Below are 26,956 nucleotides of genomic sequence, written 5' to 3'. Positions count from 1 at the left end.
GGACAGTCCTCTAATTTTTTCTCTTTTTCAGTGTTGTTGGTTAATTTTCTCAGTTAAATTGGACATGTTTTTCTTTCCTAAGCTGAGGCAAACCTGACAACTGAGAGGGGCTTCTCCCCTCCGAGTGGCAAGAAATCTGTTTGATTGGCCCTGCCTTCCACAGATGTGGAGGATAACCCTTTTCCTGCCTGCTCTATCCCCCACTAACCAGAACACCACTTCACAGTAAGTCCAACTTTCTGGTTCATAGCACTTTTTTCTAAAGCGAATATACTATTTTGTTTAGCAGTTTGGTGACTGTTTTTCTGAAACCACACGTATTATGCTACTTTTACTACAGTAGTATTTGTGTTCAAAATTGGAGCATGGCAAAGACCCTATTCGCACATAATTAACCTAGGATTTGTTCTTGGGTTTAGTCTAGGTTGTTCAAACCCTAAACAACCCAGAATTCCTGGGTACAGACATCATGAAAGCAACCTACAATTGGGACTATAAGATGTAAAATAAAAGCGGAACTGAGGAGTGTGCCAGAGGTAGTGCACCCACTTATCCCCACCAAATCTTGGGTCAACTAACCCACAATTTCAAATTATATATGAATTGATTGATAGTGTCAAATACTACAGAATCACATTCAGGAGGATGCATCATGCTGTCTTTGACAATATGCGAAGACAGACTACATCCAAACATATACAATTCATTAACATTTTATACTGTTGCCGCTTTAGGGGATTAAGACAGAATCTGTCCTGCCTGAAAACACCAATAGCAAAATAACAGTCTCTTGCAGTTCCCAACCACACAGAATGTATGCACTGGAAGCTGCAGCAGTGATAGACAAGAGTTACTTTGTGAAGCAGCAGCATCCCATGTCAACTCTGAGCTAGTTTACTGCTATGTGCATGAGCTTGAATGAGTCCATGCTCCCCTCTCCTCCTATGTGTCCAGGAAGACTTCAGCAGAGTTTACTTTCACTTCCCATAAATATTGGTATGTCGTTATGCATGAACCAGAGACTGTGGTTTAAAACAAACTCTCGTCAGTTTCTAAATAAATGAACTTTTAAATCTTGGGTTGTGAAGTTGGTTTCTTTAAACAAGTTTGTTGAAAACTGGATCTCTTATTTGTATGTAGTGACAAGATTCACAGAAAATGAAAGTAAACTCTGCCAAGTCCTCTTCCCAGCCACATGAGAGAAGAGGGGAAGAAGAGTACATGAGCCCAATGCTTCACGCTGGCTTGTTCAGGCTGGTTTGCATATAATGCTACTTGGATGAGCCTGGAGAACAGATGAAGAACATAACATAGAAGAAATAAGGCTGAAACTCAACCCACAAATCATAAACATTTAGGAGCAGGGCTACCGGAACAAACCAAAGTTATAAGTTATCCTATTCCCCATGGTTGCCATCCAGCCACCTCCAGAAAGCCTAAAAAAGGGAATAAAGGCCACAACCTTCCCCCACTGTTACTTCTTCCCAGCAAAGAGTATTCAGCAACATACTTCCTCAGAATACAGAGGTTTCATTTAGGCATCATGGCCAATAATTGATAATGCTAGTCTCCATAAATTTGTCCAGCCCCTTTAAAAGGCATCTAGGCTAGCCACTAGTCATGGTGAATTAAGATACAATCCTATGCACATTTAGCAATCCTATGCACATTTAGCAATCCTATGCACATTTAGTGAGGAAAATGTCCTACAAGTCAGATTTTCCCGGACAGGGAATTCTGGGAGTTGCAGGACTTTTTTCTGTCTAAACATGCATACAATTACACCCTTAATGTCAAAACAGCATGGTGTGTCAAAATGCATTACATTCAAGTAGGACCAAGAAGATTTTTTAAAGAACTTTTTATTAATAATCAAGAGAAGTTGTAAAAACAACCTTAGTATAAAGGCACAGGAGACAGTTTTGATAATCAAATTAAACAGTAACTTACAGTACAAAAGACAATTTTTATGCACATACAAACCCCAAACATCTCATTCAAAAATATTTCACCATTATTTTGTGGGCAATGACTAAAAATATAAATTGTCCTTGTACAATAAATACTTGTTAGTAGGTGCAAATTGAAGAAAACTTATTGCTTTCCACATAGGTGTTTTCCCTGTAGACTGAAAATTGTGGACTCCTTTTGTCATTAGGATCCTGCTTATCAGCACATTATTTCGAGGGGGAATAATGAACTCCAATCCCAAGCTCACAAGGAACATTTGGCAGTTGAACTGCCTCAACAGCTGGCAGTGTCTTGTGTTTAAAGCCTACAGCAATCATACATCTCATTCATCAGAAAATATGGGTATTAAATTAACGCTGTGGTAAAACAAGGCCTTTTGTGGCAGGCTAGTGTTTAGTCTCACATTTAAGATTTGCTCAAAACTTGAACCAAAACAAAGCCAACATACATCCTACGTGAATACATGCGAAGAAATCCAGAGAAAATTAGGCAAGACTATGCTACCTGAAATAACTGGGAAACTTCAATCTAAATTATTCAGTGAGATGAAGCATGCCTAATGTGCTCTGGATTGTGCCATATCAGAGATGAAAGGGGTTGCCAAAGCAAGAAGAATTCTTCCAGCAGGAGCCAGCCGAACAACTAAATGAAAGAAAGCTACATTATAGAGACACAATTTGCAAATAAGCAGCTGTACGTTATGATTATGCAGGCCAAATAGATAGATGAAAGGCTTTGCCATTTATTTTTCCCCAACTTTCTGAGATAATATCCATGTTTTCACAGCTTTAAAATGGACTGGGTTTTCTTTATCCCTTGCCTACTGCTTTGCTCCACCTGACCAAAAACGTTTTTTCAGCACCATACTAATAATTCTCAGAGTATGCAAACTCATCTTATTCCACCTTAAAGAACTGTGGCTAGTTGCAGTTACTTGGTTGCTGCTATAACCAGGAACCTTTGTTCAGGATCATAATTTCATCACTCCAATCAAGAGAATCCCTGTAATTGCTACCACGTGTAGACAAAAGCGAATAAGCTTTAAAAAGGAAAAAAAATCATTTTAGCATTGATCCGATTTCTTGTTCAACTTATGATTTGTGGGAGCAATTTCAGGTAAACAGAAGATAAACATTACAAGATTGTTTGAATTGCAACTGAAGACTTAATGCAATGCAAGGCCTCTACAGTAAACATGAGGAGTACTATTAAATAGTCAACCCCATGGTTGAAAGTTCCGTAAACATCATTACATTGCAAATTCAGCAGAACTGTGAATAATGGAGAACTGCTACCCTGCTAGGCATTTTCTCATTCGCATGTGGAGCTTCCTAAACTTTTTACTAGTAGCAAAGTTTCTCCCAAGAAAAACTATAAACTCACTGAAATTTGAGTCAATGGGTTATCGCCACTACAGTGCATAATTTTAAGTGACTAGAGACCAATACGCAACCATTTTCTTTGGCTTACGGTTTACCATACTAGCAAAATGTTGTTTTGTCTGCATTTTAACTAGCTGTACTGCTCTCCCCAAACCAACTTTAGTCCCATCAAGTGTTAGTCATGCTTAGAGTAGACTCATTGAAATCAATAAGGCATAGTTATGATTAACTTAAAGTCCCATTGATTTCAATGTGTCTACTCTAAGCATGACTAAGTCTAGATACAACCCTTCATCTTCATTAAAAGTTAGTTTCCTATACAATGATTCCCTGCTGAATGGACATTTTTACATATTGGAATAAGGGTGGAATTTTATAATTAACCAGCTTGTAAAGCATTACCTGCAGTAGAATTACAAAGAATTCAAACGTAACTAGGTTATGTTCACACAATATTTAAGACTGCTTTTATAAGCATATCCTTAATAAGGCATATAAACAGTAAGAAATCGTGGAAAGAACTCAACATTAGAGTTAGCATAGGAATCCTATACTCAAATGGTGCACAGCATTAAATGAAAACCCACTAGTTTCAGGAACAATTAGGGACACCTAGGGCTTATCAGCATGTAAATGCCACTTTAGTAAGTAGTATGCATTGGGGTGGGTGGGTGGGGGAGACAATGACATCAGAAATAAAAGCCTTTAAAACAGGCCAATATAACTTGACTTTCAAAGTAAGGGCATCAGTGTCACAAAACTGTGGTACTAATGCAGATTTATGTGAAGTCCTATTGACATAAGCGAGTCACTTAAGTTGTCAGTCTTCTCATTTGAGTCAAAAATAGCTTAAGTTGAAGTGGGATATGTAACCTTGTCTGTTTATCCAGAGCATTCTCCATGTACCATAAAAGTTTATGAAACTGATTTTCTTGTTCTGGTTATTCTCTTGTTTGATGTTCAGAACTCATTTGTCCGTGTGTTTTTGTCCCAGCATCATACAGTTTCTGATCATCCAGCAACTATGAACTACCTCACATTATTACTTAGTCGTCCAAGGTATTCACGTAATTCTTTTGCAGCTTGGAATCTACCATATCGTTTCTTTGGATTGGCACACTCATCCAGCAAGGCCTCAAGTCGACCATCTTTGGCAATTTCAGCTGGAGGATCATGAAGAAGTCCTCCAGAAGTGCCACGCCAGGTGGCATGTCTTGATAAAAGGTTCTGGCAAACAGCATAGTAGTTGTGGTCCACAGTGACACGAGTGCACAAAATCTCCTTTGAAAAAGAGAGACAAGCTTCCTTATCACAGTCATCAAATTTGCTTTCATACCATACATCCCAGTTTTCAGGTTTATCTGTGAAATGTATAAAAGGAACAAAGTGAAAACAATTAAGAGGCTCAGAAAGCAAGACATTTTTTCTGATTCTCACAATTTCATTGCTTTCTTAAAGTATGAAGATGGAAATATCCAACTGTTCAATTATGACTTAATGTTCTGTCTGAAAGCAATTTACAGAAATGGTTACTATTTAACCTTACAAATGGTGTATTATTTAACCCTACTAATATGAAACAAGGCTAGTATGTGCAAATATTAGTTACTGTTTATAAGAAACTAAGAAATGCTTTGGACACATCTTATCAGAGGGATTGTTCAAAGCAAAAGACAGTTTGAGGGGATTCAAGGAAGCATGATTGCTAAGGCTGTTAGGCACATTCATATCAATTTGGAGAAAAGACAAGGGCAACGCACTGTAAGTCACTTTCAAAATGTTGCTCAGTGGCTAGGCGGAGGAAAGATATATTCAATAAACTTGTTAAAGTAAGTAACATCAATCCTATGCAGGGTGGGGAAGGGCAGAACAGCCCATAGCAGAGAAATTGCCACTTCCTAAGCCCCGCCGAGCTCACACCAGACCGGGGGTGGGGAGGCATTATTACTATTTTTTCTCACTACAGTCTGTAGTGTGTTTGCTATGTACTTCTCTCTCCACTTACAGAGACGGAGGTCTGCAGTATCCTATGGCCCCTTGGATGCACTCCCAGGGACCAAAGAATCACACCCCAACTGTTCTATCATATTTTTTGTTATATAGCAAAAATCCAGTTTAGGTTTGTTCAATGGACCCATGTAGTAATGAAAGTGTTAGTTTCAACTTGTTCAAATGCAAGTTATTATAATAGTTATTTCAGAATCTATTGCTATATTAGCTTGACCGATCATTCCTACAAGCCAACCCGCCCTCCCTTAAAACACAGTTTGAATTGTTTAAAAAACCCCGAAAAGCTGATAGCCATGGGGTGAAAAACAGACCAACTTACTTTGTTTGATTAACCTTTTATCTGCAACCAAAACATTTTCAGCATCCACAATGATGACCTTCCCATCTCTAGGGCCTACTGCAAAGTTGTCAAAGCTGACATCAAGGAGGTAGAGTGCAAATTCAAAGTCATTGTTTGTCAGCTGCTCTGCTATTTCCATCAACTGCCATGCCAGGTCCACTCGTTTTTCCCATGGGGCACTGAAGTAACTCCACAGTTCTTCTCCCACATAGTTTACAGCCACCATTCTTCCACATGCTCCCAAATACTTTGCAAATGGCCATCCCTCATCAGAAGGAAAACTCTGTAAGGGAAAGACCTTTTATTAATGCTGAAAAACAGAGGCCCATTGGCTAAGACTACATTTACAGGTGAAAAAAATATTAAGTTTAGGAATATTTAGTTATCTGAGAATGATGACTATTGTCCACTGCATCTAAGGAATTTATTTATTTATTTATTTATTGTATTTTTATCCCGCTCCTCAGCCAAAAAAGGCTCCCGGAGCGGCTTACAATCAATGAACAAAGAAGACAGTCCCTGCCCACAGGCTTACAATCTAAAAAAGACACGACACATAAGGAAAAGGCAATGGGGAGGGAAGAAAAAAAGAATTAGGTAGACTGTCAGCAGGGCTGGTGGGATGGCCCTGTTCCCCCTCTCATCTCCCAAAGGAGGGGCAGTCCAATTGGAGCAGGCCCTGATGTTCCCTTTGCCTGCTCCCTCGCTCCTTCTTCTTCCCCACAGGGCCATGGATTTCAGTTAGCCCTGTGGGGGGCGGGGGGACTCCAACTGGAGCTGGCCCTGATGTTCCCTTTGCCTGCTCCCTCACTCCTTATTACTTTATTATTTACTTTATCCTTATTATTACTTCATTCCACCAACAGTAGAAGGAAAGAGCACACATACTATAGAGAAATACGCTTCTGACTTCAGTCAATTTATTTTCTTTTTTTGTAATAGAGGTTTACTTACAGTGCAACATGTTTACTCAGGAGTAAGTCCTACTGAGTTTATTATTATTTTTTTACAATATTTATATACCGCTCCACATCAGAAGATTTTGGAGCGGTGAACAACACAGTAAGAGAATAAAACAGCAGGTTAAAAGAGTTAAAACGTTTTTTTAAAAGACAAACCCCAATAAAGTGGAGTTTAACAAACCACGGCTGGTCATGCAAGGAAGGCCTCTTGAAATAACATCTTCAGGAGGTGCCGGAAGGAACACAATGTTGGCGCCTGCCTGACCTCTAAAGGCAGGGAATTCCACAGGAAGGGGGCTACCACACTGAAGGCTCTTTTCCTGGTGGGCTCCAACCAGGCCATAGGTCCATACGGAACCACCAGGAACATGCCTTCTGATGACCTCAGTGACTGGGCAGGTTGGTAAAGAAGGAGGAGCTCTCTCAGGTATCCTGGTCCCAAGTTGTTTAGGGCTTTGTACACTAGTACTAACACCTTAAACCTGGTCCAGTAGTGAATAGGCACCAAGTGCAGTTCCCTCAGCAGAGAAGTTAAATGGTGCTTACTCTCCAATAAGTGTATAGGGTTGCAAACTTAATTTGAAAATGAAAATACATTTTCCTTTTATGTTTGATTCCCCAACAGTGTAGGTGCCATCCACAACACAACCTTCCTCCATTCCTTCATTTGCTGTCCACTGTCACTACTCCACTGCATTGATATCTTTTTTCTAGAAAATTTTCCATTACCCTAAAATCCACTGAGATCCAATTCTGCATGTTAGACATGTTTAGTAATCAAAATTAAAAAGGACCCCTTGTGAACTTTACATACTGTAGAAATCTCAAATGTTTTTCAAATATACAATTTAAGCTGAAATATTTGATTCAGGAAAAAGGTCAATAAAGCACATTTAATGTGATTTAAATGTTATAATCAAACAAATTCAAAACTTGACTTGAAAATTGTTTTATTGGGATGCTTATAAATATTTTAAGACAATTCAAAAGCAGATACTTCCTTATGTAGTTTAAATGTGAAGCAAAAAATGAAAGGTCTGAAAACTTAATATGACAAAAAGAGCTATACAATATTATAAATGCATGTTTCTTAGAGATAGTCACTTGTAAAAGTTAATTACAATTTTGAAACTGTCCAATGAAAAAGGTGTTTTAGAAAGACAGTTTTCCTCACCTAAAATATGACTGGGGGGGATGTCTACCCCACATCAGTATTCTACTGCTTTCCCCCATAACTGTTTTTCTCCTTAAGTTCAATTCCACCCTGTGGTCCCATACCACCATTCACACTGAAGATGCATTCCATCCTTTCCAGAAATCCTCTAGTTCTCACCCAAAGGAGCCATTTCTCCCCTAAAGTCTAGTACCCTCTCTCATCAGATGTAGCCAATCACTCCCACCCCCAATTTGTAACTTCTCCCTCTCCCGCCATCTTATAATATTAAATAGTCCCTCAAATTGTCTTCTCATCTCAATGGCACTATTATTCAAACATAGCTACATGCCTGCAAAGAGTCCCCAAATGATTGGTGTTGCCTTCAGGCATTGTCCAAAGGCTGCATATGCCCCAGAGGCTAACGAAGAGAAGTTGGGTGCTTTTGTGCTCCAAGTATTCTCTACTGGAAAAATGTAGGTATCAGTTACGATGGGTGCTCCCTACTCTTTTCTCCACGGCTGCTGATAAAGTGACCGAACATACATGACTGTGTACTGTGCTTAATCCTAGATTTCTCAGCAAGTCACTACAGACAACTAACTTACTAAGAGTGCAATCTTATGCATATTTAGACAGAAAAAAAGTCCTATAACTCTCAGCATTCTCCAGCCAGCATGGAGAATGCTGGCTGGAGAATGTTTGAATTGTTTAATACTAAATTGTTTAATACTCACCATAGTAAATCACCATATAATAATTTGTATTTATTAAGAACGTATCATGTTCAGGAATGATGAGCTCATGCGTGATGTTAATATAAGCATATTTAATATCACATTTGCAATATCTACCATATATAGTTTTTATTGAAATGGTTGTATCCAATGTTAGTCTAACTTAAGTCCCATTCTTTTCAATGGGACTACAGTACTCTAAAACATACACTGCTTTAAGGGTAAGATTCCACTATAGCTGGCTTCCAACGGTCAATATAAAACAGAAATGAACTTCAAGACAAAATAAACCATTAACAAGAGGCAGCAATAAAAGTAAAATATCCAGCCCAGTAAAATACTAAATCAAATAATTACAGCTAAAACCATTTCAATCTGGCAGCCCAATAAAACCCATCTAAGAAAACAGCACAGAAAATAAATAAATATTTAGGATTCTTCTGAAGGCTTGCAATGGCAGGGCCTGACATAATCCTATGGGCTGTGCATTCCTTATATGACAAGAGACCCAAAGCTACCATCTGTACACATTATAAAACAACTGCACCTGCTCTGTATCAACTGGAAAAGAGCCAAATATTGTAAGTAGAAGCAATAGGCCAGGTAGTGAGGTCTCCTTAATTGTCAATGCAGCAAATCCCAGCAACAACTTGAGAAACCAAAACTAAAGAGCAGCTTGGCAATTATGACACTGGGAGCTGCCACAATGAAAATGAGAGCCAACCACCCAGCAGTTTCCTAGGTTTTGAATAAGTACCATATTATTTAGGTAGACACATGCTTTTGTAGCATAGCGACATGAATGGTCATAATGTTCATGACCACAGAAAGCCAGAGGCCTCATCTTTCTCCGGAATTCAGCCAAGTGGCAAGAACCCCCAACATGTATGGAACCTTTACATGTGTCAGGCGGAAGAGAAACTGCATTCCATCTCTAGCATCTCAGAACTCCTTTGGAAGGTGTCTGCAATCTCCACAACACTCCTGTCTCACATTCACAACAGTTCTATTGACATTTAATTTCTGTTGCAGTATTTTGATGAGTCCTGCAAGAAAGTATAAAAAAATTGCTAACAAGCAAATAAAACACAAATGGACTGCACTGATGAGTCAGAGGGAAACAAGCAGTTGCAGTAGGTGACTGCTGGCTTTATATACCACATCACTTCGTATAAATAGGTGCTCTGTAAACAAGACAGACAGTCACAAGGTATAGAAACCTTCATATCTCTGCATTCACCACAATACTGGATGCTTCAATTCGTCACCGATATTTAAAAGCACTCAGAATTCTGATACCCTTGGCACAAGATAGACTTATAGGAACAGGGCCTAAAGGAATGCATCACTGCTTCTTTTACACTGACTAGTGTGGTAACTCTACTGCCCTACTGTACTGAAGATACCGTCCCGATTTGCTTTCATTTCACCAGTGGACATAGCCTGAACAGGAATGGCTCATCTCCCTTCCACAAAGAGCTCACCCCCACCCTACACATACTTCCAGACACCAAAGGAAGCAAATCACATAGACTGAAATACGGACATGCTGATGAGTCAGGAGTGATAGCTTCTCCCTACAACAGGAATGGCAGACCACAGGCTATACTCTCTTTTCATTATTATTAGAATCCCAAGCATCACAAATCAGAGACAGAATCAAAATAGCGGCTCAGGAAGGTGGACTTAGAATTAAGCAATGAAGTACGTCTGAGCACATGTTCAGCTCAAGAATTTATTTTCAGTACAAGAACTAATTTCACACTCCTTTTCTCACAAATCCTCACTCCTAGTTTTCCCAAGCTTTTTTTTTTATTTCAGCAGCCTAATTTGAAAGGGGGAGGGGCTGCTGTTATTCAATTGGGAATCATACCCTTTGCCTATTAGTAGATCCTAATCTATTTTCTGCCCAACTTTGCCATATACTATGTTCTGTGGCAGGCAGATAGAGAATCAGCAAAAAGTGTTTAGAAAAAAAAGCTCCCTTCTGCTATTCCAGCATTTCCAGTGCATTTATACAGTGTTCCTACACATGGAACAGAGTATTACAAAAGCTTGATCATGAGCTGCACTTATGGCTATCGCATATGGCAAGTGCAATGAGGTAACAAAGTATTACTATTATGCCAGTAGTGTTTATGTTCAGATAGCTATAATGAGTTAATATTGTTAGTGATATCTGGCTACATAGCATGCCTGCCCTGAAGTTAAACTCAGAAACGCTAGGAAAAGGCATGAGTCACATGGAGACTAAATTCAGGATTGAAACTATTTATAATTTTGAGTATTTATAAACTGCTTACATCTAAAGACTTCAAAGTGGTCTACACAATTAATAGAAAAATAAAAATAAAGACCAACACATAGAATATATCATATCCATATAAAATGACAGGCTACACTACACATAGAAAGCTTGCATAAACAGATGATCTTCAACATCTGCCTAAAAATAATAAAAAATAAATAAATTGATAGGAGATACAGATGGAAAGCAAGTTATTTATGCCATCCTTAAGGAATTTTTCTGCCAGTACTAAAAAATATTGTATATGAATACAATAAAAGCATTTTTGCTACGACTGCTTCAAAATCCAGAAATGAAAAAGGACTATTTAGTAACTCATTGTACAAAATGCATAGTCGTTACTGAACCATATACTCACTCATGCATACAGAGCCCTGCTATCAAGATGGACTAACCTCTAGGTCAACTTCTAAAGCTCTACCCTGGAACCAGAACATGGTGCAAATACTTTGTCACAGGATGGATAAAATCCAATTTTAATACTGGATTTGATACTGGAACTTCTGTTTTAAAAATAAAATCTGAATTCAATACAAGTATATTAAACCCTCCATTGATAATATCTTAAAACTGAATCTATGATTCTCTATGAGAGGGGTGGGCAAGTTGTGGCTCTCCAGGTGTTTTGGCCTACAATTCCCACTATCCCTCACCATTGCCTAAGCTAGTTAGGGCAGATGGAGTTGTAGGCCAAAACATCTGAAGGGCCACAAGTTGCCTGCCCTTCCTTCATGAGATATAACGGCTACTTTTCTATGTAAAGAAATTAACATCAGAGGACTATCAGCTTTTTACTATCAATATCTATAAATATGACAAATGTAATTCCTTATTATGGAGTTGATACTAGGGGCAGAGGGACTGGAAAGTCATTGGCATCCACATTCTGGCTCTAAGAGACACTATCCCGTATCCCATCATGATCATCTGAGATCATCTACATGATCTCTTACTCCTATGTAATGTCAACTACCTGAACTCTACATACTCAAACACTAATTACAAGACAGAAAGAACATTCATTTTTTATCTCACAGAAAAGTACTGATCTGCCCAGTAACTACTAGCCTTTGCTTCTGAAAGTTTCTGAGCACAGGTTTGGATCGTAACTTCCTTTCCATGAATGGAACAGAGTTCAAGTTCATGGAACAGGCCTTTCAAGTCTTTTCCTTCCCTCTGAAGCTCACAGCACCCCTGTTCTTGCAGGCTGGGGGAGCTCAGGGAGGGAATGGTGTGGTATATGTTATGGGGAGCTGCAGGTAAAAAGTGGAGTTGGCAGAAATTACCCCACCCCTGACATAAAGGGAAGAGTATCTTCAGACCCAAGCTTCATCTCAAGAGATTTTTCTCAGTGTCCTTTCATGTATACATGTAGAGAGACAAAGACAGAAACAGAAGTGTGTTAATTACCTCCCTCATCTCTAACTAAATAAAATACTGCAGTACAGCAGGCATTGGGGCCGCATGAACCAAGGCTCTGGATTGCTTACTATGTAGGTTTTAGGCTCTCATTTGTAGTAAATATAGTTTGCTGTTTATATCAGTTAACATGCATTTTTGTTAGGAAATATCTAGATTACAAGGACAGTTTATTTAAATTGGTTTGATTTAGAAGATTTAAAATTGCCTTGATCTAAATGAATCCACTATGGTTGCCTAGTTATATGCTTGCCCAGGTTCACCATCTTGAAATTAAACTCTAAAAGAATGCTAGTGTCTATCAACACAATAGTGATTATTCAGTATTATAGAATGATAAAGACAGAGGCACTACAGGTGAGTGATTCCCAGGTTGGGGAATTACAAGCTATCGATGGGGTTTTACTCCCCCTGAAAGAACAGGTTCGCAGTTTGGGAGTGCCCCTGAATCCACAGCTAACATTCGAGGCTGGTACACCAACTGCAGCCATTCCGGAACTGGGATAGCCTGGCTGCTGTGATCCATGCACTGGTAAACCTGAGGCTGGATTACTGTAATGTGCTATATGTGGGGCTGCTCTTAACGCTAGTTCAGAAGCTGCAGCTAGTGCAGAATGCAGTGCCTAGGTTACTGCTGGGGTGCCTTACCACACATATATTATGCCTGTGCTAAAGGATCTGCACTTGCTGCCAGTACTACGTTTAAAGTATTTTTAAAGCCCTATACAACTCAGGACGTATTTCCGTTTGGTGGCAACATGGTGATGGGCCTTATCTGCAGTGACGCCTGTCCTGTGGAATGATCTCCCCTCTGAGGTATATCAGGTCTCAATACTGATGTGTTTTAAGCATTTACTGAAGGAGTAGATGTCTCCTTTGGCTTTTCCTCAGCCATGAGCTATCTTTGTACCAACTTCATTATATGTATGCGGTTTTTGTTTATTTGTGGGTTTTTGGTAAATTGTTTCAAATGAGAAGCAGTAAACAAATATTGCTAATAATAAATAAATCAAGCTACTCCTTTGTAGGTTGAAACAAAGATTGCACGTTGCCCACAGACAGTGATATCTGGAGATATTTCCTTTTTAAATGTCTTTCACTTATGAGAAACCAAGTTCAAGGACATCATACATAGTTAAAAAATATTCTTGGAGAAAGGACAATCAAAACCCAAAATCAAAAATTCTAAGGCACTCATAGGAACAATGCCATTTAAATTTACTTGGAAGACTTAAATATCAGTCTAAAATGTGATGACATGTTCTTGCCAGTCAACCAAAATCTCACTGTTCACAAACAAGAAATAAGAATTACTTTTCTACTATGACAGGATACAAGCAAATAAGGAGGGGCTGCATAGAGCAAGGTAGAAATAAACAGCAGACTGAACAAGCAAAAACATTCTTTTGTTTAGAGAAGCAAGAGAAATTTAGACAAACGCTTACAGTCCGACATAGTAGCAGTGAGCAAAATTTGTGAACTGCCCAGAGAGCTTTGGCTATTGGGCAGTATGGAAATGTAATAAATAAATACTCTGTGTAGCACAGAATTGTATATTTCAGTTTTACATTCCTAGCAATATTTCCCAGAATACTGATTACAGGCCCTTGATGCAGACCATGGTTATGAATGGTCTTTTGGATATTAAACATCTAGCAAATTCTTCCATTAAACTCCCAACATATTTTTGCAGTTAAAAGACTGCTTTCATTCACGCACATTTAGGCTGCTTCGTGATATAAATAAATGTGACATGTATTTTGGTACACAGATCAGCAAAATTAAGTAGAAAGCTGAGCTCCTAGCTAAAACTTGGAACGTGGATGAGGTGCACTGTTGAGAGATGTTTCTATAATAAAGCTTTTCCTCTAGCTTTGACAATCTCTTCAAATGTAGGTCAAGCTTAAATAATCTCAAAACTAGCTGAAATAAAGGCTGTCTGTTGTAGCAATGTGCATGTTATAAGTACTGCCACTTTACAAGTAATCCATGCTCCAAACAGGCATCAAACAAAGCTTCCAATCCCTGACAAAATGTCTTATAATCCAAGAATCACTACTGTTTAGTGGATTATTCAAGACACATTTCCCTCTATAAAATCAAAGTTCAAGTCTTATAGTGCCTAGTCATGGGTCATTTAGTCCAACCACTGTATATCATCTGAATCCCGTTCAGCTCCTTACATTAATCTTGGGCATAAGGATTTTCGCACTAATTATTTTTTTAGCTTGTTATCAGTGGTGGTTACCTTGTGTAGGCAATATTATTAAGGATCAGTATACAGAAGTCAGCAACATTAGCTAGTTCTTGCAGTGAATTTTTTTTAGTGCAAACAGTGCCAGGTTACATGCCTATTAAAAGTGTGTTTATCTGACAAGCAATAGGTTCCTAAAACCAACAATATTATTAAATTGTGACAGGTACTTTTGCAGGTCAAAAGCCATGCTAGAGACATTTTGAAGCAGCTGGAGATTAGAGAAAAAAACCTCCTGCTCTGTAGAGAACTGCCTGGACACAATCTGGATATAATTTTTAATGAATATCACAGCTAACTGTTCTGTGCTCATATCTGGCAGAAGAATCCCTTTTCTCCCTGTAAGATGTCAGAGAATACAAAGCCAGTTCTTACAATTCACTAAAAAAAAGGGGGGGGGCGCTAACAATAGAACTATATTTACACATCTTAGGCTGTAATCTTATACACACTTAGTTGGAAGTAAATTCCAATGAACTCAACGAGCCCTACGTTTGCATAGAATTGTGCTGTCCGTATAGTAATTGCCACCCAGTAACAAGCCCACTGCGCAATGTTGTAACCTCCTTAAAAACAAAAAATATGTTAAATTTGAAAACCTGCTCAGATTTCTGAAACTTAAGCAAACATAGGCATTGCTCCATCTAGTCCAGCATCCCATTTCCAGTAGTGGCCATCCAGATGCTTCAGGAAAGTCCACAACGGACTTTATAAAGTTGTATCAAGTAGAGAGGCCCAAAAACTATCAGCCACATGTAGAGCTTTTAAGCTATGCTTAGCCTGAGACTACAAGCTATAGACACATATGCTCAGAAGTTCTTATTCATAGCTATTTCCTTCTTAAGCAGCAAGCAATGATTAAATCTTCATTTAACTGCATTAAATTATTTACTCTTGAGCTCCAATGAGCTCTAGCTAACTAAGAGGGATCTGACTAAGGAAGTCCAACTGCCTGCTTGCTTTATCTTCAAATAAATGCTTTCAATGGGGGTAGGTACAAAGCATGAACAGCATCATAAACTACAAACTTTTGCCAAGCCAGCATTGCAAGCAGATATACCAACATGTATGCTTCAGGTTGAGGTGGAAATCATAACTCTCCCCATCAAAGCTGCATTGGCACAAGAATACTCTGAACAAGGCACACTGATGATTACCATGGCATCACTTAGTTATGATATCAGCACTTAGGCAAATACATTAATACAAGTATTTATATGTTGTGGGGGTCACAACACAATGTATACTGAACGTTAGAGACGAACACCAGTACTCGGCTTTTCCATTCAGTCCAATTTCTTTTTTGTTACGCTGAACCTTTGAAAGATTTTCATATCCTAACAGAAGACCTTAGGCCAGCCTTCCCTAACCTGGTGCCTTCTAATGTTTGGGACTATAGCTGCCATCTGCCCCAGCCTGCCTAGCCAATCATCAGCAATGCTGGATGTTGTCTGAGTTCATTTTGAACCTCCTTATCAAGTTACGGTACAGAGACATGATACTGGAAGAGAATTCTCTTTGGACAATTTCCACCAAATAAAGTTCAGTGTGTAGAGTTGGGCAAGTTATTCTCTCATGACCCAGATTCCTTACAGCAGCTTTCCCCGACCTGGTGCCTTCTAGATGTTGGTGGGGGATACTGGGAGTTGTAGTCCAAAACATTTAGAGGGCACCACGTTGGGGAAGGCTGTCTCACTAAAGTGATGCTAGGGCAATCACAAACTGTAAATGCCCTTAGTACATTAAGGAATTACATACACCAACTATACCATAAATCTATTTTTTCTGCAGCCAAAATCTTTCATAAATGTTTTTCAGCACAACTTTTCTAAGTGATCCAATTATGCTTATGCTGTTCTATGTCCAGTGAAGGGCATTAAATACCACTAATCTTAAAGTAGTGTTTATATTACTCTTAACTGAAGTTAAACATTCTCTTTGCCTATAAAAATGTAATATTAATTTAGCTCAGCATCCCAGCATTTCAGCCAATAAACAACTTTTATGCACAGAAAAAGCATGAAGGATTCACTTTAAATTGGAAGTTGAAACTAAAACCACAACAGATATAGCCTTCATGTCAGCTATTCTTGGGGGGGAAAACCTATCTAGATTAATGGCACCCCTTTAAAAAAATGTTAAAGGCATACACCAGCTGGGACATACCAAGTCACTAAGCTTTTCAACAGAGCACCAGCTGTTTCAACAGTCCACTTGATCCTCTTTTTGTCAACCATTATAGTTTGTGAAAACAAATCAACAATTCCTTTAGCATATTTACTGCAATTTGCAAAAATGTTTAGGAACTATTACTATTGTAAGAGGTGTAGCCTAAAATTACTGAATTACAATTAAATGCTGCTTATTTTACATAAACCTAACATTGCTCACTGAGTGTCATCTACATTCGTTATCATAGCAATTAATCCTCTGGCTTGCCACACGTTTAGATGATCCTGACTAAAATACAGGTTTACAAAAAATACACACCGTAATGTGAATGAATGCCTAAAATTAAGTCAGCATTAAGTGTTAACAAGTGTTTATTTTGTTGTTGTTTTACGGCTCTCCTTTAGATCATAGCATGTCACTATTTCTCAGCTTAACCCATCCAGTAAGAAAGCAGGTTTATGTTCTGAAATATTATTGGAGCAAGTCTGAAATAATTTCTTACTCCATTTAATAAATATTATCAGAAGAATTATTAAACTCAATAGCTAAACAACCATGATCAGACTACGAATAGCAGGATAAAGTTACTGAAAAGTCTCAAATTTAAGTCAACAAGGCAATTATAGAAGGAAGCTTCTTGTCTTTTGCTACAGTGCCACCAAGCCTGCTACCACAGCAAAAACAAGTTTGATCACTAATGAATACTAGAAAGAAGAGAATGTTCGCCAAATAAAAGACCTTTAAAAAAAACAAACAGGAAAAGATTGGGAGCCTTGCCAATATCACAGGTAAAAACTGAGATCCCAATCCTTCTCTCAGATACAAAATTACCTGAAGGTCAACAAAGGAGCTGAAGAATGAATACGGATAAAAGGTCATGGACAGAGTAGCACTAGTTTCAAGGGTAATTTGGCTGAATTCTTAAAGCCGAGGCTATAATGGGATAAGAGATAAGAAATACTATTTTTCTATTCCACGAATGGCATAGGAAGTCTATAACCTACACATCTGTATATTTATTAATAAAACAGAAGGTAACACTATAAGCATGCTAACGCAAAAGTACATCTAGCCAATTTCAACGGCACATACTCCCAAGTATACAGGCTTAGAACTGCAGCTTTGGACTTTAAATATTTTGGCTGTAGGCGTTTCCAAGGAAACTGCTTAGTGTGTGGGCGTTCACATCCTCTATTCTCATGGCTATTGGGAATCCTGGAAAAGGGCTTAAGCCAGGCACTCAACAACCCATTGAGTTCAACTAGCACAGTTCAGTTTCCGCTGATCGTATAGGAATATAAGTCATTTCTGTGTCTATAGGCTAAATTAGCACCATTAAGAAAACACCTGTATCTGAAGGGTACTTCAGATATGCAGTTCCAAAAATCGGCATGAGAAGGAGAACTAGCGCTTGCAGTTTTGGTAGCAGGGAAAGAGGTGGGCACAAACATACACATCTCAACTAAACAGGTGGTCTGGATGCCTTTGAAGAGAAAGGAATCGTGGAGGAATGGCGAGAGACACTATCATGCAGGTTCCAAACATGTAACCTTTTACTGTAAGTTAGCTTTAAAACCAACAACCACCCCTTATCGCACATTTACAAGCACTTGTACATATCAGAACTCCTACTCTATCCAAAAGTATGCATTGGAGTAAGAGAATAGGAGAAAAGAGAATTGATAGTTCAAACCAGCCTTTCCCAACCTAGTGTCCTCCAGATGTTTTGGTCTTAAACTCCCAAATGCTCAAGCCAGCATGGGCAATAGTCAGAAATGCTGGGAATTATAGACCAAAACAAATGGAGGGCACCAGGTTGGGAAAGGCTGGTAAAACCACAATCCTGTGGCACCTTTAGAAGAGTCTAGGAAAGGTAGCCTGTGTTAATGCTACTGTGTAATGCTACATTTTGTTGGTTTTGCTGCAAAAAAGCTCCCCCTTCGAAAACGTTTCAGATAGCTTTTAGAAGAAAAGCATATTCTTCTATTTCGCTCACTGAAACTATTAGTCAGGAAAGCTAAATTGAGCCTCCACCTCCAGAGACAGCGTACCAGGAGAAAGCGATCGCCATCATGCCCTGCCCGTGAGAGCCCAGGGAGGAACCAGGATGGACACTGTGGGAGACACAATGCTGGGCAGCCTGGACTGGTCTGCTCCTGTGAAATAATAGTTGCCTGCTAAACCTCCTTTCAAGTACTTGGCAGGGATGCTCTGACTTGGATTCCTGCACTGAGCAGGGGGTTGGACTCGATGGTCTTACAGGACTCGATGGTCTTACTCTTTAGCCAAGGGCCACAGCCTTGGCCGGCTAAGAAATGCGCATTAGCGGATGCGCCGGAGGAACCCGCGGGGAGGCGGCCCGGGGATGGCCGTCTCCGCCGGAGGGGAGGGGAGGAGAGGGGAGGGGGAAAGGCAGCGACGCCTCCCTTACCTGCAGCACGAGGGGCTCCGGGTTGAAGGCGAGCGTGATGAGGAGCTGCATGCGCTCCGAGTCCTTGAGGTTGCGGAGCAGGAAGCTGCCCGAGTCCTTGGTCTCGGCGTAGCGGCGGACGAGGCGGTCGAGCAGGCGCTGCGAGGGGCAGTGCACCAGGTCCGACCAGCCCTCCACGACGTCGGGGGTGAGCAGCCGCACGTCGCCGTTGATGCTGGCGAACTCGGTGGCGTGCAGGGCCTGGAGCAGGTCGCAGCGCCCCCTGCCGGTGGCGCGCCGGCAGATCTTGGCGTCGATGTCGGCGAGCTCCCGCGCGGAGCCCAGGCGCTTGAGGACGACGCGGCGGCTGCCCTCGCGGGGCTCCCCGTAGCGCGCGAAGTAGACGTTCTTGACGTTGAGGAAGTCGAGGAGGCGCAGGCGGCCCCAGCTCTCCAGGCGCAGCTGCCCGTTGAGGAACTTGCGGCACCAGCTGGTGCCCCAGCAGGCCGGGCACTTGTTCAGCTGCAGGAAGCGCCGCTCGGCCAGCTCGTTGCGCTGCAGCGAGGCCAGCAGCGAAGGCGAGTTCAGGGCCAGCGCCGCCGCCAGGATGCCCAGCGCCGCCAGCTTCACGTAGCGGTAAAGCCGCCCGAACTTCAGCGACACCAGCCGGAGCATCGTCCGTCAGCGCCGCCGCCGCCGGCCGACCCACTGGCCGGCCGGACCAGCCGGCGGGGCACCCCCCTCGCGGCGGCTTGTCCCCCCACCCCGCCTCCCTCCTCGCTCCCCGCGCTGCGGCTCCGGCGCCAATAAACTCTCCGCCGTGAGGCTCGCCGGATAAAAGGCAGCCAAGTTACTGAGGGAGGGGGAAGGGGCGGCGCCGGCGCCGCCGAGAGTCCGCCGGACAGGACCGCCCCTCCCGAGGGGAGGAGTTACAACAATAACCGCCGCCACACGGTCGTTGAGGCGCGCGCCTGCGAAGGGAGGCGCGTGACGGGTCGTGCCCGCGCGTCCCTAGCGGCTCCTTCACTTGTTACGCATCCGCTCGCTCGCGCGCGCACACGCACACCTGCGGGGGAGCGTTTCGGGCGCAGCCGGCCCTGCGGTGGCGAGAAAGGTGTTGCTGGACCGGAGGCGGAGTCGGGGCGGGGGGCGGGCGTGGTGTTCGGCGAGCGCGCGCGCGCTGGAGCCATGAAATGGATTGGCTCGGCCGATGCCCCTCCGCTCCGGTCTTCCCTCTCGCCCTGCGCGCCCCCCGCCAAGCAGTCGCAGGAGCTGCCGCCGGGCGGTTCCGCGTCTTTTACTGATTTGTTAAGGGCGGGGCGGGGGGGATTAAAGCGGGGGGACGGTGCTGGGTCCGCCATGTTGTCTTTATTTGAGGAGGAGGGTCGCGCTGTGGCGAAGCTGTTCCTCGTGTTCTTCTTGAGCGCCGCCTCTGGAAAAAGGGTTTTTTTGTGTGGCCGCCAGAAAGGGGCTATATATGGCGCCCGCCCCCGGCCTGTGGCTTCTGTTAATCAGCGAGCTTATCGGAGAACGTGAGCGTGAGGGGAGCTGCTCGGTCTCGTCAGTTAAAATTTGAGCTGGGTGTATATGTGTGTGTGTGTGTGTGTGTGTATATATATATACACATACACACACATATATATATACACACACACATATATATATATATGCGCGCGCACGCACCCGTAGTCGAGTGCCCAAGCTGTGACTGGGAAGCTCTGATTCCTTAAATGAAGCCCGCCTCTGCCACTTGGAGTCGGCTCTTCTCACACTTGGACTGCTAAGGTGTCACAAACGATGGACTCGATTTTACTCGGGGATTTATTTAGCTGTGTACGCTGAAACGCGATTTCCCCAAATAGATAAAATAATTAGAAACATGGCAGGTCTTGGGATAAAGAGGTCGTGCAGGCTTTCAGGGGAGGTGACGGAATAAGGAGGCATTGTTCACTTAGATGCGTGGCCTACTCCGCATCTTGAGGAGGTAACAGCAATTTTATATGAAGTTGATGGGGTCCACGTCCTTATGACTCGCAATTGAAGCGGAATAGATCAATTAGACCCCAAGAGCAAAAAGAAAGGGACATTTTAAGAATATATGTAAAAGCGGTGTGTATGTTTCAGATCTATTCCTGATCCTAAGCCCCTTAACCTGTATTTGAGTGGGGCTGGAAGTCTGGAGGTAGTGCTGAAGCTGAAGCTCAAATATTTTGGCTACCTAATGCAAAGAGAAAACTCCCTGGAAAAGACCCTGATTCTGGGAAAGACTGAAGGCAAAAGGAGAAGGGGACGGCAGAGGATGAGATGGCTAGATAGCATCACCGATGCAATGAATATGGACTTGAGCACACTCCGGGAGAGAGCGCAGGACAGGAAGGCCTGGCGTGCTATGGTCCATGGGGTCACGAAGAGTCGGACACGACTGAACAACAAAAATGTGCCAGAAATACTAAGCACCCTTTCACATGTGATGCTAAGTTTGTCTTTTAGTTGGGGATGCATAATTCTTACAGAAGTGAAAAATTCAAACACTGGCTTCACCAACCGTCTTTTATTTTGGGAAGTGCTTACCAGGGAAGAAATTCATTGCACTTGAATTGTGCCCATCATTTGAATATCTCAGCTTTACCTTACACAAGCTGTTACGTAATAATTCTGAGGGCAAGGCCACTGATAGTCCTGCTGTATATTTCTTTGGTCACCAGTAGGATGCTTAAGAGTAAGGAAAGCTGGCACCAAGCTGTATATAGCTTTTTGGATGTTTAAAATGTCAAGCTTTCTCCATAATGGGAGAAAGAGGTGGATGGCTCTGTTATGTTCCCAGGGTTAAGAGGCTGCCTTAGCTGTGGCTGCAAAAGTCTCTTGTCTTTACTTCAGAACTTAAAAAAAAAAAAAAAGTTCAACACCACTTGTTCCTCATCTTGTGAGTTTCTGTTTTGAAAAAGTCTGACTAGACAATAACATATAGTTATTTTACAATCAGTAGGCATGAGACTGAGTCTAAACGGAAAATGCTTTGTTCAGCTTAGGCAATATTGCTGTACATAAAGAGCAGCAATAAGCTTTACCTTATTTACAAAATTTCATGCATACTTGTCATTCTTTTTCTACCACCCCACTATCTGGCCACCTCCCACCCTAATCTTGACACTTAGGCAGAATCCTGGTCTCAATCCCAACACTGGCAAAAGTGTATGACCAAGATTTTAGATTCTAGGAACCATCACCTGACCATTAGTGCCACCCACTAAGCAAAAACATTTAGCTATCAAGTTATACAGATGCCCAAAGAGATGGTAATTATTCACTTTGCATGACCAAAAAGCCATGGCCACGATGGTGCTTGTAAATTAATTTGTTTAGACACAGCAATTAATAAGCTTATTTTATTTACTTCATTTATTTAAAACATTTATATCCCGCTTACTAAAACAAATCATTGGGTTTATATGGATTCTTCACAGTATCTGGTAGGATGAAACCCAGATTACTTAAACACAGACAGATAATAGTTTTGATGATTCTGGCAACAGCTGTATTTGATCTCAGTTCGAGCAGAGCTGGAACTTCCCCAAGTCATCCTTGAAGTTAGCCATTTTGACACATTTTATTTTTATTTGTTACATTTCTAATACTGCCCAACAGCCAAAGCCCTCTGGGCAGTTCACAAAAAATTCTGAATCTAAGCTTTGCATTCCATTAAGAGAACCTTGAGTTTTATAATGTGAAATTCTTCCACAAAGTATTGTTTGAATTTAAGCCATTCCATTATGCTTGGATCTGAAAATTTTGAATGATATTTGTTGAACACTGGTGAAATTTTTCATCTCAGTGCTTATTTAAATCCAAAGTATCAGATACATTTTCAGTATATTACAGAGACTATTCAGCACAGCACCGGATGTTCTACTGTAGGAATCATAGCTGAAGATGAAATACACAAACAATGCTTTTACAAACTTCCATTTGGAATTTAATTGGCATGCATGCCACTCTTCCCTAGTAATGGATACAACCACATTATCCATCCCTTTTTATTTTTGTATCTGCTAGGTGCCTACTGTATGGGTTTTAACTTGTTTTTTTCTGTACCTCTCTATTTTTATCTTTCTGTTGCTGCTATGCTACTTTTGCTAGAAGCTAGATTTCTTTATCTACAGAAAACAGTTCCTCCAGTCTCACTAAGGCTGCAATCCTATACCTACTTACCTGGGAGTAGGCTCTAGGGAACTCAGTGCAACTTAATTCTGAGTAGACATTCATAGGATTGCCATTTCAAAGTAGCTAATGTGCCTTTGGCTTAAAAATCTGCTTTTGGCTTAGATTGCTTGTAACATTTAATTTCAGAATAAACATGTTCATATAGACATGTTCTTAATGTAAAGAATGCCTCTTTCTCTGTATCTATCCTAAGCATCAAACCTGACATATGTCCCTTAACATGTTATACAAATATTTAAGCTAATATTTGCTAAAGTAATTTCACTGTTAGAGATTGCTTTCTAAGACTATTTCTTATTTATAACATTGCAATAATTCAATAATCCAGCAAGCTTCGAATTGCTTTTAAAAATTGGGGGAGAATCAGTGTCTTTCTGAAGCATATTTCTGTTACCCCCTCTGATTAAAGGGGCATCTATGGTACACTAGAACCATCTACTGGATATTGGAGGAAGCAGCAAGATGACTTTCAGAGAATCATCTGGCCGCAACTGAAAGCCAATGAGAGATAGAAAGTAACCCTGCCATACTACACCACGCTATACCACAGTATGTAAGCCTTGATTGAGAACTTTGGCTCAGCACTATTCACATGAAAATGAATACTGCTGAACTGATGCTATAGAAGCTGTCTCCAAGGCTGGCACGGCTCCTGGCACTGATTGTAGTTATCAGCAGGTCCTACTGGCTGTCAGTGATAGGCACTGGGAGCCCATTGATGCATCGCAGAAGCCAGCTTAGTCTGTGGGACAGCAGAAGGAGTAGACGGGGGTGTGGCCAGCTGTCAGCAGGGGGCTATTTAAACTGCAGCTGCAGTTGAGTCATGATAGCAAGGGAGGATAGAGAGAAGCACAGGCTGCAAGAAAAAGCAGAGAGAATGCTGCTCCTGTCAGAGAAGGCAGGAGAGAAAAAGCTCAGGAAGAGCGGAAACAAAGATCAAAATCAAGGGGAGAACAATAAGAAAGGTTACCCATGATACTTAACCTGCCTCTCTTGCTGGGAATACTAACCGCAGTTCTGGCAGAGGTTACCATCAGGAGGCTTTCACCAATATTCTGTGTAGAGGAAAGATCAAGCAGATCTCCCTGGAAGAGCCCAGTACCACCAAAATTGCCATTAGACTATCTCTTGTCCATTCATTCTGTCATTCACTTTGCATTCCCCAAGTATAAGAAGATCTTTCCCTGTAGTAGTTAAATTTTGGATCATATTGAACTTTATCACCAACTGGTGATGTTAACCAATGAGCAATAAATCTTTGCTTTGCCCCAGAAACCTTGGCTGTGCTTACCTATTTTACTGAGCCCCATGATGGGGGTTGGTTTTGAGATACCTCTCTCTCTGGAACTCATACTGGAAGCTCACAAAGTATTGGGATTACAGGAGGCAATGACGCCTCTCTAATTTTACAGGATCAAGGTGGTGAGAGACAGTAAATCTCATAGAGATCCATTTTCTTTACAGTTAAATATTGCATGTACCTTATAGTTGATCCATCTTTGTGCAATCACAAGGACTTAATTGTGTGGGCTTTAATTCAGCTTTAATAAGCCCTTTACTAGAGAGCTGGCCTAAGAGAGATTTAAGCAGCTTTTCTTATGTATTTGTCTCTTTAGGGGAATCTCTGAACAGAGAAATCCTGTCTTGTAATAAAAGTATTTTATCAAAAATTCTCAACTACATGCTGTGTCATTTTCACAAGTGTTTCTAATTCTACACATGATTGTGGTATAACTGATTCATCGAGCATTCCACACAAGGCTTTTATTGCACACTCATGATTGGTCACTGATGGAAGTTTGTGGGTCCTTTACACCAGGGGTCCCCAACCCCCGGGCTGCGGACCAGGCCACAGTAGGGGTGTGGGAACCCCCCCTTACCTTGGGTCCATGGGGGGGAGGTGAACCATCCCTCCTCCCCTCGCCCCGGAATCCTCGCCCGCTCTGCAGTGAGTCCGCAGAGCTGCCGCCCAGCTCCGGCCCTGTTCTTTGCAGTAATAGCCTATTACTACAAAGAACAGGGACGTAAATTTGCGCCCCAGCAGCCAGAAGTCCTGCCTTGGCCAGAACAGGCCAGCAGCTCTGGGGCCATGGAGCCAGCCAGGGCCAGCGAGGATTTGGGGGTGGGGGGAGGGACGGATCGCCCCCCCCCGCGGACCCAAGGTAAGGGGGGTTCCCGTACTCCTACTTCGGACCGGTCCCTGGTCCCAAAAAGGTTGGGGACCACTGCTTTACACGACATTGCCCCTCCCCCCCCGCTCCGCCCAATTCCTAGACCAAGCAGAGAGAGGCAACAAATTCTAAGGAAGTGGTGAAGAGACTGAGGAGAACTTGCCAAGAAAGACAGCCCCCCCCCCCAGCCCATTTCAGTCTGTGTAAGGAGCCAATCTTAATCCCGCAAAGAATCTGGAAGCAGAATCTATGGTAAACTGTGGGATAAAAAGCCTGGTGTGGTGAAGCCCATTGTCTTTGTTAGGTAAATGATTAAGGAATAAGATACTCATTTCTAAATTTGGTCGATTTCTGAATCCTGGCAATTTACCTAAAAACTCTCATTGCTATGTCTGACTAAATCACATGGAAAAGATCACAAAGCACTGGATTGCTTGATTTGTTGGAATTCTGACATTTCTCTTTGCAAAACATTTTGCTTTTGTTGGGGTACTAATGTGGGTGATTCATTTTATCATAATGTACATTGTCATTTTTCAATAATTTTATGTCAAAGGGCATTTCAAAGTCTGTTCATGTCGTCATGGATGCAGTCAGGCAAGTTGACTTTTGTTATCCAGACAGATGCACTTGTGGGTATACAGTGAAAACCCTAAAACGTTGCAAGGATGCAGGAAGGATTCATCCAATGGCTTCTGTGTTTATTTCCATTTTCTGTTTAGTTATCTTTAGCTTGGCTCTGATTAGTTTAAAGACAGACAACCGTACATACTTTATTTGATGTTACATTTCATCAAAAGATTTCTGTGGACCTCAAGCAGAGTGCAGATGCAGAGCATTCATCGTCACCTTTCAGTTTCTCCTCAGAGCTCTCTGAGCAGTGTTTTTATATCTTCCTCTGACATATGAACACTCAAAATTTAACATGTTTGCCAGTTGGCTGCATCGTTACTTCAATTCCCTAGCTTCACCCTAACAAGCTTTTAGCTATGAAAAGCACTCAAAACGCACTGTTACGGCATCTTACTTTGGATTTCCATTTGCTGAAGATATAGCAATAACTTTTGGCATCTCTGAAATTCTTTAATAGTAGATATTATTAGGGAGAATTGTCACATGCATGTTTATCACAAGCATTACAGATTAAACACTAGATAGCTTCCATGATTACCTGATCACCTCAAACACAATACTTTTCTTATTCTATAATAAGAATGGTTGCAAGTCATCAAACAATACACAAGCACATGTGAATCAGCCTTTATTCCTAGATTTTAAGGGCTGGCAAGGACATAGGCTCCCAAATCTCATTATTTCCCTGATGAGGATTCAGATTACCATTTAAAACAAAAAACTTTTTAGATATGTCGTATTCCTGTTTGTCAACTATATAGCAGTGGTAATGTGTATAGCACTTAACTTGTCTTCTCAACAATCCTGTCTGGA

The 26,956-nt window shown here is 41.4% G+C and overlaps 1 protein-coding gene across 2 annotated transcripts; it reads right to left on the bottom strand.

Moving 5' to 3' along the window:
* Positions 1-44: 44 nt before the first annotated feature.
* On the bottom strand, positions 45-21,994 carry DIPK2A (divergent protein kinase domain 2A). Of its 2 annotated transcripts, none has more exons than XM_084847220.1 (3): positions 19,140-21,994; positions 5,683-5,986; positions 45-4,714 (listed from the first exon to the last, which is right to left on the bottom strand). In XM_084847220.1, the coding sequence occupies exons 1-3, from the start codon at positions 19,791-19,793 to the stop codon at positions 4,383-4,385; spliced, it is 1,290 nt and encodes a 429-aa protein (XP_084703346.1). In that variant the 5' UTR covers positions 19,794-21,994; the 3' UTR covers positions 45-4,382. The 2 variants fall into 2 exon arrangements, with proteins under 2 accessions (XP_084703346.1, XP_084703347.1); XM_084847221.1 differs by having other exon boundaries at positions 45-4,634.
* Between the last annotated feature and the right edge of the window lie 4,962 nt (positions 21,995-26,956).

This window comes from Heloderma suspectum, chromosome 3 (assembly GCF_057233095.1).
Source record: "Heloderma suspectum isolate Gila_16-S chromosome 3, 16-S_ref, whole genome shotgun sequence".
NCBI classification, from domain to species: domain Eukaryota; kingdom Metazoa; phylum Chordata; class Lepidosauria; order Squamata; family Helodermatidae; genus Heloderma; species Heloderma suspectum.
Note: the sequence above shows the minus strand (reverse complement) of the source record. Positions and strands in the feature narration are given on the sequence as shown.

Coding starts and splice junctions, on each gene's coding strand:
- DIPK2A (XM_084847220.1), bottom strand. CDS start 19,793: ATGCTCCGGCTGGTGTCGCTGAAGTTCGGGCGGCTTTACCGCTACGTG. Junction 5,987..19,139: donor CGGAGCCCCTCGTGCTGCAG/GTAAGGGAGGCG, acceptor TTTCCCTTACAG/AGTTTTCCTTCTGATGAGGG. Junction 4,715..5,682: donor TAAAAGGTTAATCAAACAAA/GTAAGTTGGTCT, acceptor TACATTTCACAG/ATAAACCTGAAAACTGGGAT.